Consider the following 15052-nt stretch of genomic DNA (forward strand, 5'->3'; position numbering starts at 1 on the left):
CAAGTATGCAGATCTGGTAGAAGACTGCAGAGAGGCTGGCTGGAAAGCCACCACGTGCCCCGTTGAAGTGGGATGTAGGGGCTTCGTTGGGTCCTCAACGGTTCGCCTGCTCCGCGAAATGGGATGTACAGGAGCAGGGTGTCGAAAAGCTATTAAAGAACTGGCAGAGGAGGCAGAGAGGGGCAGCTTTTGGCTCTGGCTAAGGAGGAAGCATAGGGGATGGGGGCCAAGTAAAACCTAGGGCATCAGCAGGGGGTGGCAGGGAGTGATCCCTGCCATTGCTCCGCCACCAGGAGATGTACTGGGGTTAAAGGAGCGAAACATCCATGACTGGTGGTCCCCAGCTGATGACCCGTTTTATACCCAAAGAGGTGGAGCACACCTGCACAAAAGGCACTGGTGGAGGTGCGTCAGGCAGCAATGCCCAGCAGGTCGACCATCAGCCTGTATTTCTATGTGTTGAACAGACCTGAGCGACGACCATAGACAGTAAAAGAAATGGACACAGTGACCCCGTTGATTTCAACGGAGAGAGTTAAAGCCCAACATGGGCACTCACTTCCTGATAGCCAAGCGTTCTGCGCAGGCTCAAACTGAGCTTGACGACGTAGTTGTCACGTGAGCAACCGTTCTGACCTTCTAGTAGCTGTGCCGGGACAAATCTGAATTGAAATCTGAAACAAATCTGTTATTGAAATATTTTGTCCCGTTGCTTTTATGAACTCTCTATCTATGGTCTTCTCCCTTGACTTTATGCCTCCATGTCCACCCGATTGCCTCATAGACAGTAAACGATTGCCTAGGAGCTTCTACTTCTGTCTATACGGTCATTTCTCTACTGTGCGACAGAGCGTCCCGTGGTTATGACACAATCGTTAGCCTATTTTTACAAGAATGGCTTCTACGGGGCCATAACGTAAGATACAAAGTAATGGAGCCTTTTATACATTGTCGTGTTTCTTAAGAAATAAATAATGGACAAATGGAGTCTTTGGACGCCTCAGATGTAAAGTTATTCGCTGTCAAAGTGACGCCAAAATGAATGTGAGTCAATGGGATGCTAACAGCAGGTGATAGCCAGCTACAATGGCGGCCCCCGGAGGCAGCTTCAACTTCCGGCTGATGGATTACCCCCTTGGCGACGATTGATGACGTCACATGCTCAGATTTACTTGACCAATCAGCGGAAGGGGGCGTCTCATGACCGCCCACATATGGAAAACGAATTTTGAAGTCATGTATTCGTTTTTTGCCTGTGAACTAAAAAACGAAAAAAGCCGAAATCTCTTTTTTTCCGTTTTCTTTCAAAAACATTTAAATATCTTACTGACCAAAAATGGTCGCGTTCATCTCACAATTGTGACTTTCTATCTCAATAAGTATAAAGTTTATATTGCATTTTCTCACAAATTTTTTTTTAATACTCTGAAGCATATTGTGCTTCCATTTTCTGAAGCGTAGTCTGACTGTAGTACAACAATTACTTGAACAAAAAAGTCTCAAATGCTTGCACTGTACCTGTTGCACTAGTGCAGATCAGTTGACAGAAGTGCATGGAAATATTTGTAACAATGATAATGCAGTTATCATTGGTTGGTAATCTTCTTCCTATGCTCAGATCAACAAAATAAACAGGGCAGTTCAGCATGACGTCTGAGCTTGCTACAATGACAGTAATGCTGTCACAGCAATACTGGGCACCCGCTGGTCCGGGGCCTCACATGCACGTGTAACCTCCGTGGCCAAAGCTTATGGTCCCCTCTGTATCTCTGTCTCTCCCTCAGGCCTGCCACACGGGAATGCGCTCCTACATTTACAATAAGAATTCTCTGATTGGCTCGCAGGCCGAGCACTGTGGCATGAGGACATACTTCTTCAGCGCCGACACACAAGAGGACATGAATGGCTGGATCCGGGCCATGAACCAGTCCGCACTGATGCAAAGCCATGGCGTGAAGAGGTCAGTCCCTTCCTGCTGCTGCAACAACTCTTCTCTCAGGGCTGCTGTCTTAAAATCTATGGGAAATATATTCTATTAAAAACTGTAGGATAACCCTTACTTCTTTTTAAACAATAATTGTATTTGCCAGACATAAAACAGATTAGGAACCACAGGCAGCAAATGTATTTTATGTAATTTGGTTGCATTTTAATATCATCTAAAATACATCAACAATACAAAAGTATAGTAGATTGATACAATCTTTAATGGATTCATTGCAGTGCACTTTATTTTATTAAAAAGGGCCTCTAAAACAACTTAATTTTTTTTTTTATATCTTACATGGCCAGGGCTGCATGGTTTGAGAAAAATAATATTACCCAAATATATCAGTGTAATATTTTTCAGTCCTGCATGGTCCAGTCAAACCCCAATGGATTTTGTCCCTACAAAGACCTTACATTATTCTGTCTCGGAAATATGACACATTAGAAGGATAAATACATTATGAAAGCCATTTCATGTTTTCTTTAAGAACTAGCACTAACCCAGTAGAGTATTAATTCTTCTCTCCACCTGTTCTAGAACTTCCTCTATTAAACCCTCATTAAACTGTCACCTAATGTTTAATGTTATATGTTTTTACGCGTCTTTATGTAATGTGAGGATTGATATTTTCTATTATTTCATGCACAACAGAATTGAAGTTGTCTCAACTGGTTTCTGCACTACTTGGAACATACAATCGATCTCGAGGCAGTCCAATGACATCATATCAGCCGACGATCAAGGTTAAAGCTTGACTTTAACCCTTGACTTTGTGCTCTATTCATTTCTTACTCAGGAGGCTGGCAACACAAGTCAATTCAAAGAATGGTTATCTTTCAATGTGTACCAAATTTTGGTGAAATCTGACCTGCAAATTTACATAGCACAAAGTTATTAGTCTTACAGCGGACCTAAACCACATCTAAAATTAAACATCACATATTAACCTTTTGGCTGAATTCAAAGCACACGACGAATTCAAAGGTTGCATGGTTTGCATTAAGTAATTTTGTCCACTCAGTGTGACTGCAGCTTTACTCTTTGTGCTGACTTGTGTATGTGACACAGCAACTTTTTAAAAAGTCATTTTGGGGATGATTTTTTTTTTGTCCCCAAAAATGATTGGATCCTTTTTAAGATGTGAATTTTGAATCCAAATAAAGAAACTTTATTATATTATTTTAAACAAATAAAAATGTTTTAAGTCACTCGAAGGACTCATGGCATTCATAAACTGTAGATGTGTTGTAGTGATTCAAGCTCATGTCTGATCCACAGATCAGGGGTACAGCAAAAGCAGTGTGGGGTTCTCACTCACCTGCTGATTTTGAGCTGGTGCATAAGGCACAGTGCCATAGTTGTGTACACTTTGACACTGCAGCTCTGGGGAGGGAGTATCACTGCGGCACGCTGCTGACTGTGGGCCGCCGGCCCAAACACAGCACTCAGACTGGGGGTGATGCTAGTGTGCTTCCCCCATGCTCTTCTCTTACATGAGGCTTTGTCCCTGGGGCTTTCCTTATCGCTGGGCTTTTATAGTGTACATAAAAAAGAGGAGTAGGTGGTTAATAACCATGAAGGTGGTTTATAATGTTGCTTATGGTTGGTTGGACTAGTGTAGTGGCTGTATTTGTTGCAATTTGTAGGCAAAGGCTTTCACAGAAGCATGTGGATTGTTGGCAGTGTTACTATTTGTGTCGTTTTGATGCCAGACATCGTGTCTGATCATGACGAGGAGTAAAATGCCAGTTAGTGCTGCTGCTGTACTGTATTGTAATTAATTGACCTTCTGCTATAGGCCCTTGGTTCATTTGAGGGAGATTTTGAATGTAAAATAACAGCACCATCTAGGGATATTTTCACAATATCGCATGTGAAGTGTTTTGATGCATTTCAGATCTCCTTTTTTTTGTTTGTTTCACGAATGTGTTTTAAATATTGACTTTTAAAATAATTTCTTAATTTTATGCAGCTGACCATTGGTCTGATCTAATAAAGCAAATAAGTCGCTGAAATGAGTTAATTGTGCTAAATTATTGATTTATTATGCCATATCTGGTCAAATTATACTTAATTATCAGGTTATGTGACGTAAAGGAATAGCTCATCCAAAAAATTATTTTGAATATTGGTAATGAATATTGCCATTTACACGTGTCTTTTGAAACCAATTGTCTATCTTCCATTGAGCACAAAAAGATTTAGGGTTGCTGAATGCTTAAGCTGCTCTTTTCCATGGAATGAAAGTCAATGGTGACCACAGTTGTCAAACATATTCAAGGAAAATATGTCAAGGCATATTTTCGTTTCTTGCATTTCATCTTCTTCACAGAGTAATCATATACAAGACTGTTTCTACAAAAATAGGAACCAGCACAACTTGATAATAATAATAATAATAAATGTTCCTTAATGACCAAATTAACATATTAGAATAATATCTGAAGGATTATGTGACACTAAAGACTGGAGTAATGATGCTGAAAATTCAGCTTTGCCATCAAAGGAATAAATTATAAAATAATTATTAAAAATATTATATAAATTATATAATATATTATAATATTATAATATATTATAATATATAAATTATATTAAATATTATATCAATTTATTAATAATTAATAAATAACCAGTTATTTTTAAGTCGTAATGATATTTCTGCAATATTACTGTTTTTACTGAATTTTGATTAAATAAATACAACCTTGTTGAGCCTTATTTGCAGTCTTATTTCAAAAACATAAATTCTAAACTCCAAATTTAGGAACACCGTATTGAATTCTGAAATATGTATAAAATAGATAGTGTATGAGTTATATGGGCTACTTTTATGATGCTTTAATGGTGCATTTTTGTCCTTTTTGGAGCGTGACAGTCCCTGTACCCTCCTCTTTCATTTTGTAGAAGAAAGCAGCTCAGATATAATGCTAAAATCTTCTTTTGATGTTCCACGAAAGAAAGAGACAGTCAGTTCAAGGTCAGTTATCAGCACATTAAATCAACACATTGAATTGTAGATTCTATGAGAATTAATTCAAAAGTCTAAACTCATTTCTGTGTTTTACTTCCTAGTATACATCAGCAATAAGTCACAGGTCATTTTGAAGGTTAAATATTAACTATATATTTTTTTTTTACTATTAAATCAAGTTCAACTTTATTAAGATAACTTGCGGGCAATGTGGACACAGCGTAGTAGACATATACATAAAATACACACCACAATATAAAACAAAACAAATAAATGAAATAAGAACACACAACAGTACATATAAATCTAAAATACTAATGTTTGCCATTCAGAGTATTTAACAATCTACTCCCTTTAACAAATGACTCCCTTTCACTCCACAGAGAGGCCGAAAGAAGCTCTAAACTCGAGCAGCACGCAGTCCCTCAGACCAACCATTTCAGCAGCAGCATCAAAAGCTCCTCCCAGACCGAGGGTCTCCAGCAGACGCTGCATGTAGAGGTGGCAGAGCTGAGGCCGGAGCGGGATGGGGACGAGTGCTATGTTTACAGCAAGGAAGTGTTGGAGGATTCTGTTAAAACCATTTCCCCTGGAGAGATGGAGGGGCTTTCCCAATCAGGTGCCCATTCTCGCCCGTCGTCCACGGTGCCCTCTCACAGGAACGGGCTGCCCTCCTCAGGCATGCCCCCTGATCAGAATGGGAACGTGGTGTATAAGAGGGGTCTCGTCCCCCGTACAGACACAGAGAAAAAGGTACAAAGGAAAACTGCGCTGGCTCAGGTCGAGCACTGGGTGAAGGTGCAGAAAGGAGACCCCAAAAGGTCAGTTTTGTTTGCGTAGACACCCTTATATGTGCTGTGATGGGGGGAAATGATAGGAAATCATACAGGGTTATGTGTAATAAGCTCATTAAATGATGTAACATTGAGGACTTGAGCCATTGTGGGATTCTGTATCCATATGGTTGCTTCTTATAAAGGAGCTCCCTCTAGTGGTTGTGATAAAAACGCACTGAATATTAAAGGGAATGTTTTGTGTTCAGTAGTTCTAGCAACAGGATTTTGGTTACTACTGAACAAATGTCATCTCCCTAAGTTAGCAAAAACCGAAATTACATTTACATTATTGCACTTACATTAAGAGTCAGTCTCTAGAATAAACTTTAAAAAAAAATATATATATATACAATATATATTAACTATATCTATAATATACTGTATATTGGTTATAATATATATATTAAGTTATATTCTTATTTTTACAATTGTGTTATACAGTGTATTATTTTATTATATTTTATGTATAATATTAATAATATTAATAATAATAAAAATTAAATATTATGTTTTCAAGTATTATTTTATTAAATGCTATTATTATCATTATTATTAATTTAATTTGTAGCTCAAAATGAAATTACATTTAAATTTTTGCACTCACAAGAACCATCCTCTAGTCTAGAATACTTTAAAAAACGTCTTTGTATTAAACAGAACTTTCCCTAAAGGTTTTTTTCTCTGAATTGTATATCTGTAGCATATATTAAATATTTTTAAGTTTTTCAAATATTAAATATCTATAACATATTAAAATATGTTCTTATTTGTGTTATTTTTATTAGTGAAATAAATTAGAATAAGAATAGGAAGAATAATAAATATATCAAATATGAGACATAAAATATGAATATATTATTAATAATATTAATAATACTTTAATTTGCAGCTCAAAGTGTTTCTCAGCTCAGAATAAAAACATTTTAGGGAAAATAATAATAATGTTTTTATATAAATATTGTGTATGTATTGCATATGTATGCTAATTGACCGGGATCAATATTAACAGTAAAAAACTTTAAATTACAGCCATCCCACTGCTGAGTACACCCTACCCAGACGGACACCTCCTCTCCAGCCTAAGTCCGTCATGATGGATACGTACCAGTCGTTGCCAAAGACCACTCGCCACCACTCCGGAGGCAGTTCCCCCCCAGTGCCCCGCAACCTGCCTAGTGACTACAAGTACGCCCACGACCGTCTCAGTCACTTTCGTATGTCCACTGACGAGAGGATGGCCACTAAAGAAGGCATGGTGTGGCAGCTGTACGAGTGGCAGCAGCGCCAACAGTTCCGCCACGGAAGCCCCACCGCGCCAATCTACACCGGGCCTGACTACATGGACACGTCTGGCTTCAGGGTCACTCTGGAAATGCCACGATCCATATCTGTGCCACCATCACCATGTGACATGACCCCAACCGGGCACCCTTCCAGGTCCTTGTCCCCACGCAGGCCCCACACGCCCTCCGACAGGGTGACGGTGCGCCCGCTGGATGATCTTGCCACCGTGGACACACCCAGTTTGGGTTCTCCCAGAGGAATATGTTCCCAGATCTCAAAGGTAGGGAACATGGAGCAGTTCACATAATCTCACAATTTTAAATTAGTTGTGGAAAGTTCTTCTCTTTGTTCAGACCACAGGAGCTTTGACCACCAAAGGCGTGAAGGGTTATGGGAAAACTGAGTTTCTCTCTACTCAGGCTTTGATTTGGACTTTGTGACAGGATTCACACAGTCTTCTCTCAGGATTTGACTCCCAGGTGCAGAGGGTGTGTCTAAAGAGAGCGTTTTTTGTTTATGTGTGTCGCTGAAGTTGTTTGTGTGACAAATAGTAGCATCTGCCGGCTACACCCCCCACATGAGAGCAGCGCTCCCAGGCCCACATTCACACGCAGCGACAGTCACAGAAGCCTCTGTGCCTCTTACAAGTTAACATACTGTCACCCACTTCTGCTCTGCATACGCTGGGACTCGTGTGAACTCACTAATTACATGCCTCCAACAGAAAGATTCACAGAAGCTGTCAAATGACAGATAGAAAGAAAAACACAGCTTCAGTCAATGTAGTGATACCACAAAGAACATCTCAGTGGGATCTGAAAATCTGAGACTACTAGTGAAAATGCTTTCACTATGGTTTCATTACATATTATATTGCCAGCATAACATTAACAATTGACGTAACAATTATCAGCATAAATTAAGTGGAAAAATTATCATTTTATTTTAGAATGTCCCCTTTTGCTTTACTTACAGCAGCATTTAAGCTGCACAAACTCCACAGGTTTGTTTAAAACCCGATGACAAATTTGCTTGTTTGATTTTTGACTTGGAAATCTTAAATATTTCTTCATAATTTTGAATCCCACTGTATATAAATGAGTGGAGATGAGTGCCTTTCACTAATGTTCAAAAGTTTGGTGTTAGTAATTACATTTTTTTTTTTCAGTTTTATTCAGCAAGGATGAATTAAATTTATCTTAATTTACAGTAAAGACAGTTTTTTTTCTAATCAATATATTAAAATTATTTCTGAAGGATCATGTGACAATAAAGACCGGAGTAATGATGCTGACAATTCAGCTTTGCCATCACGAGAATAAATTATATTTTAAAATATATCAAAATAGAAAACAGTTATCTTAAATTATATAAATATTTCAAAATGTTTCTGTTCTTACTGTATTTTTGATCAAATAAATGCAGCCTTGGTTAGCATGAGAGACTCGTTTTAAAAACATAAAAATCTTACCAACCCCAAACTTTTGAAAAGTATTGTACATAAAATGTATACATCAAATTTAATATGGAAAGTGTTTATTTTGGTGGTGTCGCTTTTGTGACCATTTCAAGTTTTAACCATTTTAGTCACTTTTTTTGCCCCCGCAACACGCAAGTTGAAATAGTTCTGCAGTGTGACCCCCCCCCCCCAAAGTATTTTAATATTTGTTTAAAAAAAAATATTGAACATGTTTGTTTTTGAACGTACAGAATTGTAATCTCTCAATTAATATGGAGTAGTAAGTACTGCATGTACACAATTAGAGAATTGATGTTTTCCAAAAGTAGTTTCAGATAAACTAAATATATCACACAGAAAGACACTGCTGTCACTGCTCGACTTGTGATGTCAATTACCCAGCTGCAGAAGCCTCTCTATAGATGCATCTTAAAGACTAAAGTGTGTTTCGTAGAGGGGTTTTATAGACCTCCACGGTGGCTCACTAGACTGTTTAGCTGATAAGATTCGCCAAAGGCTAAGCAAAGCACCCAATAAACCGCCTTAGCAGTGGTCTCTTTCTTCTGATCTTGTATTTAAATAAAAAACCTATTATACAGCAAAAATGCAGTGCCGTGGGATTCACATTGGAAACAGAGTCTACAGTGCTACTCTGCTGGTAGCAAACAAATGTTATTTTAAGGAAGCAGGTTGGAGATAATTTATGTGTAGTTAATTAAATCTCTTGTTGTTTGTGTCCTTTTGAGGTGCTATGATGGGCCTAGATGAAGAATTTTGTATGTTAAGCAAAACTGTCAAACCCTCAAAGCCCTGTGGCACATTTGAAATCAAGCACACACTTTCTTAACTAAAAGAAACAGATGAATGAGTAAAATGTGCTCTGCTGAGCCCTAGTTTTTTGAAACTGACTTTTACTTGACTTCAAAAATGTACAGTATATCCGTAACTAAAAGTGAGAATTTGAGAATAGTAGTTAGTGGACTGTGAATTTCTTCATTGTCATTATCAATGCCACCATTCTGTATAATTTTGTGTCTCTGCAGACCTCGCAAATAGAAAGGAGATCCATGCCAATGATGGGCTACATCACACACACAGTCAGTGCACCAAGTCTTCATGGAAAAACGGTAAGACTTCCATAAAGAACAGACTTTTTCAGACCTATCTTAGAAACACAGGGAAACAGAAGATCTGCTTGGTAGATCACATTTCGGCCACGAGGAGCGTTTTGCTTTCTAGTTTTGAGAAAGTGATCTGAGATATGCCGTTGTAGCCTGGCAGTTACATTTCGCCACTCCTATTGGCCAAATTTCACAACATCTCACCGCTGCCCTGGTGGTCACCTCCTGAAGTGCTTTCTTTCCCGTCTCCCCGCTGTCCTGCAGCCGGAGGAGTTGACCCTGCTGCTCATCCAGCTCAGGAGACACCAGGCCAAGATGGCCAGCGTGCACAGCGACACATTCACACACCTGCAGAACCAGCACAACGGCCTCTCAGGGCCCATTTTGCAGGTTAGAGGGTCATTTCCCCCTCAACCCACCCTGAGCATATCATACCCCCCTTTCCTTAACCCCCATTCTGTGCTCATCTTTAAAGTTGTGCGCTGTTGGTTCTAGTTGTGATTGCGTTGGTTTGGTGTTAGCTCTCCGTTAGCATGGGCTGCACAATTTGACGTAACAGCCTGTTTAGTGTTTTTGAAGAACCTTTCCTCTGCATTTTGCTTTTTTTGGACTTTTTTTTGTAGTTTCTTCCTCTCTTGTATTTTGGATCCTCAGATTGCTTCTCAGATGTTAACAGCATGTTGCTTGTTGACTTGCCTGCATTCACATGATTGAATGTTGCCATGAACAGAAAATATAAAAAACATCACTGGTTTACTTGTGTATATGGAATTGTATATATGAAATGTGTCAGAAAGGTACTCAGAAATTAGTATAAACATTTGGTTAATAGTAACACATAAGCTGTGTCCCATTCCCATTCCACACTCTAGATCTCTGTCGGTTGCAGGGTCGCGCATTAAAACTTAACTAGTATTCTACAACATGTACAGCATTGTTATAAAATGGTTTACTGCACACAGATTTTTGCACTCTGTGTAAAAGGGGTCCAATTCATGTTTTCTTAAATCACATCTTTACAAAAATGCATGCTCTAAATAAGTATAGACCTTTAGAGTGAAGAAACAAATCATTTATTTATTCAATAAACTTATGGCACACCTTCAACAGTGCATCAGCCCGAGTACAAATTGAAGATGCTTGTTGTCAATATAGGAATAAAAAAAATGGGTCAATCACCCATAACATGCACTTGTGTTATAATGTATCAGCATTTTACAGTGTCAATGAAAATCAGTCTCACTCTTGAATGATGTACTCTTAGCCATGAGTCATGTGACCTCTTTCTTCATTTCCCACTTAAAGGCAGATGACACTTACATCCAGCTGAAGAAGGACCTGGAGTATCTAGACCTGAAGGTGGGCTTTAGTGGACCTGCCTTCACCTTCTTCCTCTGCCCATCTTCTCCCTCTCTCCTCAAGGCATAAACTCTTCCTGATTTATTCCCCTTCCTTGTTCTCTGTAACGGCTGCTCTGCTCTTTAACCCTGAAGGATGTGTAGAGTGAATTTTGAAACCGATGATTACATTTACATCAGTCAATATTCACAGAGAGCAATGCGTCATTTTAAGCTTTTATTGCTAAAAATCTGATTTTATGCTGCAATTTAGCTATAAAAGTCTTGGCGGATGCATGGGTGTAGTGACTAGTGATGTCTGCAAATGTTAAGAGTCCAGGAGGAGAGTTTGTCAATTGAAGGTCAGATGACAGTACAGTATGTGCAGTGGCATCAGTTGCATTTAGGGCTGCACGATATTGAAGAAAAATGTGATATAGAGTAACTTGTTAAATAATGCGATTATGTGATGTGTCCCCCTGTAGTCAATCGTTTTATCCCTTAAAACACATCTCCTAAGAAAGGCCTTGATCATCAGAACGTCAGTGGAGAAAGGCATATAGTTCATCATAACATTGTAATGTACATCATATACATAATTCACCAGCTATATTGCTAAATGTACCAGGTTTTTCATAAAGCCATTGCAATATGCAAATCACGATTTGAACATATGCAATATTTTGATCAATTCAATATATCGTGCAGCCCTAGTAGCCTTTATATATCTTATATAGAGTTTCTCCGCTTTTGTCACAAACTTTATGGTCACTGACTTTTCCGACCCTCTTTGAAGTGGAGTGCATTACTTGCTTTAATTAATCATTCATATTTCAAATGTATATTTCCAATGTATGCCTACATTTATACCTACAGTTCACAGAAACCCTTTTTATCTTCATTTCAAACAGATGAAAAGTATTGAACCTCTCATCTATTCGGTACACAGTGCGTTCTGTTTGAATGTAAGGATGGCGTGTGCACAAAATGTGACCATCGTTGTGTGCATTGCACATGATCTGTGGAGCCATACTCATATGCATGTGCTTTTTTTGTTTTGTTGTTGTTCTTTTGGTAAAATATCAATACTGCACTGATGAGGGTTTGTCATAGAGATCGCATTGTAATTGTGACCATTATGTGAATTATTTCAGTACAAACATTAAGCATCATTAATTATTCTAGAGTCTGAGGTTTTCTGTTAATGAGTGAACGTTTACTGACAGCTGCTCTTACTTATGCAGTATCCTTTAGCTAACCCTTGTTTATCACTAAATGATTCACTCCCACGTGAGTTCATGTCAAGTTCACTGCCGATGAAAGTATTGATACTTTGCCAAAGACAGAACAGCGCTTTGGGTGGATCGTTGCGGCCCTCCCCAAATACCCCAGTTGCTATTTCTTCGTAAACACATCTCATAGCTTCCAAAAACAGTGTTGGTTTGTTTTGTTATGCTTTTTTTGTTTGTTTGTTCATCTTGAGATTTTACGGCCTTGTTCTTTTAGTTTGCCACAGCACAGTTTGTTTACATGATTTCAGCAACATTTTGTCAATAGAATGTGCAGTCTTGTTGGTTGCTTGATCGATGCAACCTTACAGCCAACATAGCCTTGATGTGGATGCTAATGTTGGTGAAAGTGTTTGAGCTTTTGCATTTTGTCAACAGGTAACTGGACGGGACTCTCTTAAAGATCGACCACCTCGGCCTGTTAAAATAGCTGAAAGTGACATAGATGTAAGTTCTCTTCTCTCTTTTTTAATGCCCACTTTCTGATCATGGCCTCCCCTTTCGTTCTCTCTGTTTGCTTCTCACAAAAAGCTGTTACTCAAGCCTGAATTTGCACGCACTGTGGGGAGAAGCAAGCTCTCTCGGTGTCATGAAGAAATTGAAATTATTGACGAGGGTTTTTTATATTCAATGCTCAATTTAAAGAGAAAAATACATGCAATGGGAGTTTTATACTTTGGGCGTGTAAATATTTCAGTTTGATTTTTATATTCCAGTGCTCTCGCTGTTTTTCAGTTGATTGGAGGTAAATAATCTGGAAGTCCTGGCTTTTCATCATTAACATTGTTTCGGTTTAACAATTTATACGAATTTTGTTGGTGGATTTATCAGTGTGATGAATATTTAATGTTGTTAAAACAACAATATATGGCTGTAAAATAATAACAGCTTAATAATTAATTGGAGGGAATGATAAACAGAGTGGAGAATAAACAGGCAGTGTGAAGAAGACCGTAAACAAGACACTTCTGCCGCTTCCGTCTCTCTCGCACGCGCGCACGTACCCTGTAACCCATTTTTCACTGAGAAAATGCTGTTTGTTTCTGCAAATAATGACACCAAAATTGTCTTGGGTGCATGGAGTTTATGCTAATGGATATCTTCAATAGTGGAAAATGTTGAATATGGAATAGCGGAAGAATGTTTTCCGTCGGCCCTCTGTTTGATTTTTGTATACTTTAATGGATTCAGTTCAGATTGCTGTTTGTGATTGTCTCCCCAGGTTAAGCTTAGTAGGTTATGTGAGCAAGACAAGATCCTACAGGAGCTGGAGGCCAGTATACGCACACTCAAAGAAGATAAGGTGCTTTTCCTCATCTAAATTCCATATTGTAACCCAGGCGTTGATGCTATATTGTGTTGCACAATGTCAACTTTATACACTACCGTTCAGTAAGATTTTGCTTTTAAGAAATTTATACTTTTATTCTGCAAGGATACATTAAATTGATCCTAAGCATAAGTAAATACATTTATAATATTACAAAATAATGTTACAAAAGTTAGATATTTCTATGCTGTTCTTTTGAACTTTCTATTCATCAAAAAAAAAAAGTGTCATGGTTTCCATGAATATATTAAGGAATATTGAGCGAAAAGTGACTTATTTGAAAAACATTTTTAAAAATCTAACAGACGCCAAAAAGCAATTGTTAGCTTGAAGATCTATTTCTACGTGATCTAAGCCTTTAAAATGACTTTTGCTGTTATAACCTAATATAGTCAGATTGATTCAGCCATATTAAATAACCGGTTTTAGGTCTAATTTTAGATGTTATTACATGAAGCAAATTTTGACCTAAATGAAATGTTGTTTTCAGAATTCATTAATCACAGAGGAACCTAGTGTCCAACCTGATGTTTCGGGTCCCTAGTGCTAGTTCTTTTTCTTTCTAACTTCTTTATCTGCATCGTCTTCTGTTTCACACCTTATCTAGGACAAGCTCGAGTCAGTTCTGGATGTTTCCCATCAGCAGATGGAACAGTACCAGGACCAGCCCGCCCATGCAGAGAAGATCGCCTATCAGCAGAAGCTGTTACGGGAGGATGTGGTCCACATCAGGGCGGACATCTCACAGGTGTCCACGGTGAGGACACACACCCGTGTCCATACACTGACAGAAGACTCAAGAATATCAATGCAATACTAATATCAGCTTATTGCACTAGTATTGAGGCTTGCTTCTGTTCTTTGTTAAACAGGAGATGGAGAACGCTTGGGCAGAATACAACCACTTAGAGAGAGATGTGGACAGACTGCGTTCAGTCCTTCAAGACCAGATGACCCACAGTGCTCTCTCTCAGGTCAGACCCAGAGGAAAATGACACCAGGCTGATTTAACACTTTTCAAAATGTAAATGAAGGACAGAGGTCTTTCTTTACTCAAACCCAAAATTGTATTTCAGCTTTTATCCCTTTAATGCATGCTTCCAAACTAAAGTATCAATACTGTTTGAGCAAAATGTATCAAAAGATGTTAAACCGTGTCTCCTTTTCTATTCAGCATGCACCTCTCAGTCCGGTAATTGATAGAGAAAGAACAAAGTAATGAAAGAGATATGGAGCTCTCAGAGGCGGAGTGAAGATCTAATGTTAGTTTTTGATCAGCGTGATAGAGTCTTAAGAACAAGGCATACCGTGTCTAAGATTATTGATTTCTCAAGTGTTTGTGTGAGAGCGCACACAGACAGAGTCAATAAATTATGGCTTGTTCTGAAAATACAAATAAGAGAAAATCATATCCTTTCTTCAGTGGCCCTTT

The 15052-nt window shown here is 38.5% G+C and overlaps 1 protein-coding gene across 16 annotated transcripts in view; it reads left to right on the forward strand.

Annotated features, from left to right (window-relative positions):
* The window catches only part of plekha7b (pleckstrin homology domain containing, family A member 7b), a 116011-nt gene that overhangs the window by 83235 nt on the left and 17724 nt on the right, over positions 1–15052 (forward strand). For 9 of the 16 annotated variants that reach the window (XM_056268754.1, XM_056268752.1, XM_056268757.1 and 6 more), the window contains 10 exons: positions 1785–1960; positions 5348–5785; positions 6830–7364; positions 9587–9670; positions 9929–10054; positions 10970–11023; positions 12669–12737; positions 13513–13593; positions 14228–14377; positions 14493–14594. In XM_056268754.1, coding sequence (XP_056124729.1) covers positions 1785–1960; positions 5348–5785; positions 6830–7364; positions 9587–9670; positions 9929–10054; positions 10970–11023; positions 12669–12737; positions 13513–13593; positions 14228–14377; positions 14493–14594 — 1815 coding nt within the window. The remainder of the gene's footprint in view (positions 1–1784; positions 1961–5347; positions 5786–6829; positions 7365–9586; positions 9671–9928; positions 10055–10969; positions 11024–12668; positions 12738–13512; positions 13594–14227; positions 14378–14492; positions 14595–15052) is intronic. The other 7 variants (XM_056268760.1, XM_056268758.1, XM_056268755.1 and 4 more) reach the window with 6 other exon arrangements.

This window comes from Rhinichthys klamathensis, unplaced genomic scaffold, assembly GCF_029890125.1.
Source record: "Rhinichthys klamathensis goyatoka isolate OS25496 unplaced genomic scaffold, OSU_Roscu_1.1 h1tg000275l_1, whole genome shotgun sequence".
NCBI classification, from domain to species: domain Eukaryota; kingdom Metazoa; phylum Chordata; class Actinopteri; order Cypriniformes; family Leuciscidae; genus Rhinichthys; species Rhinichthys klamathensis.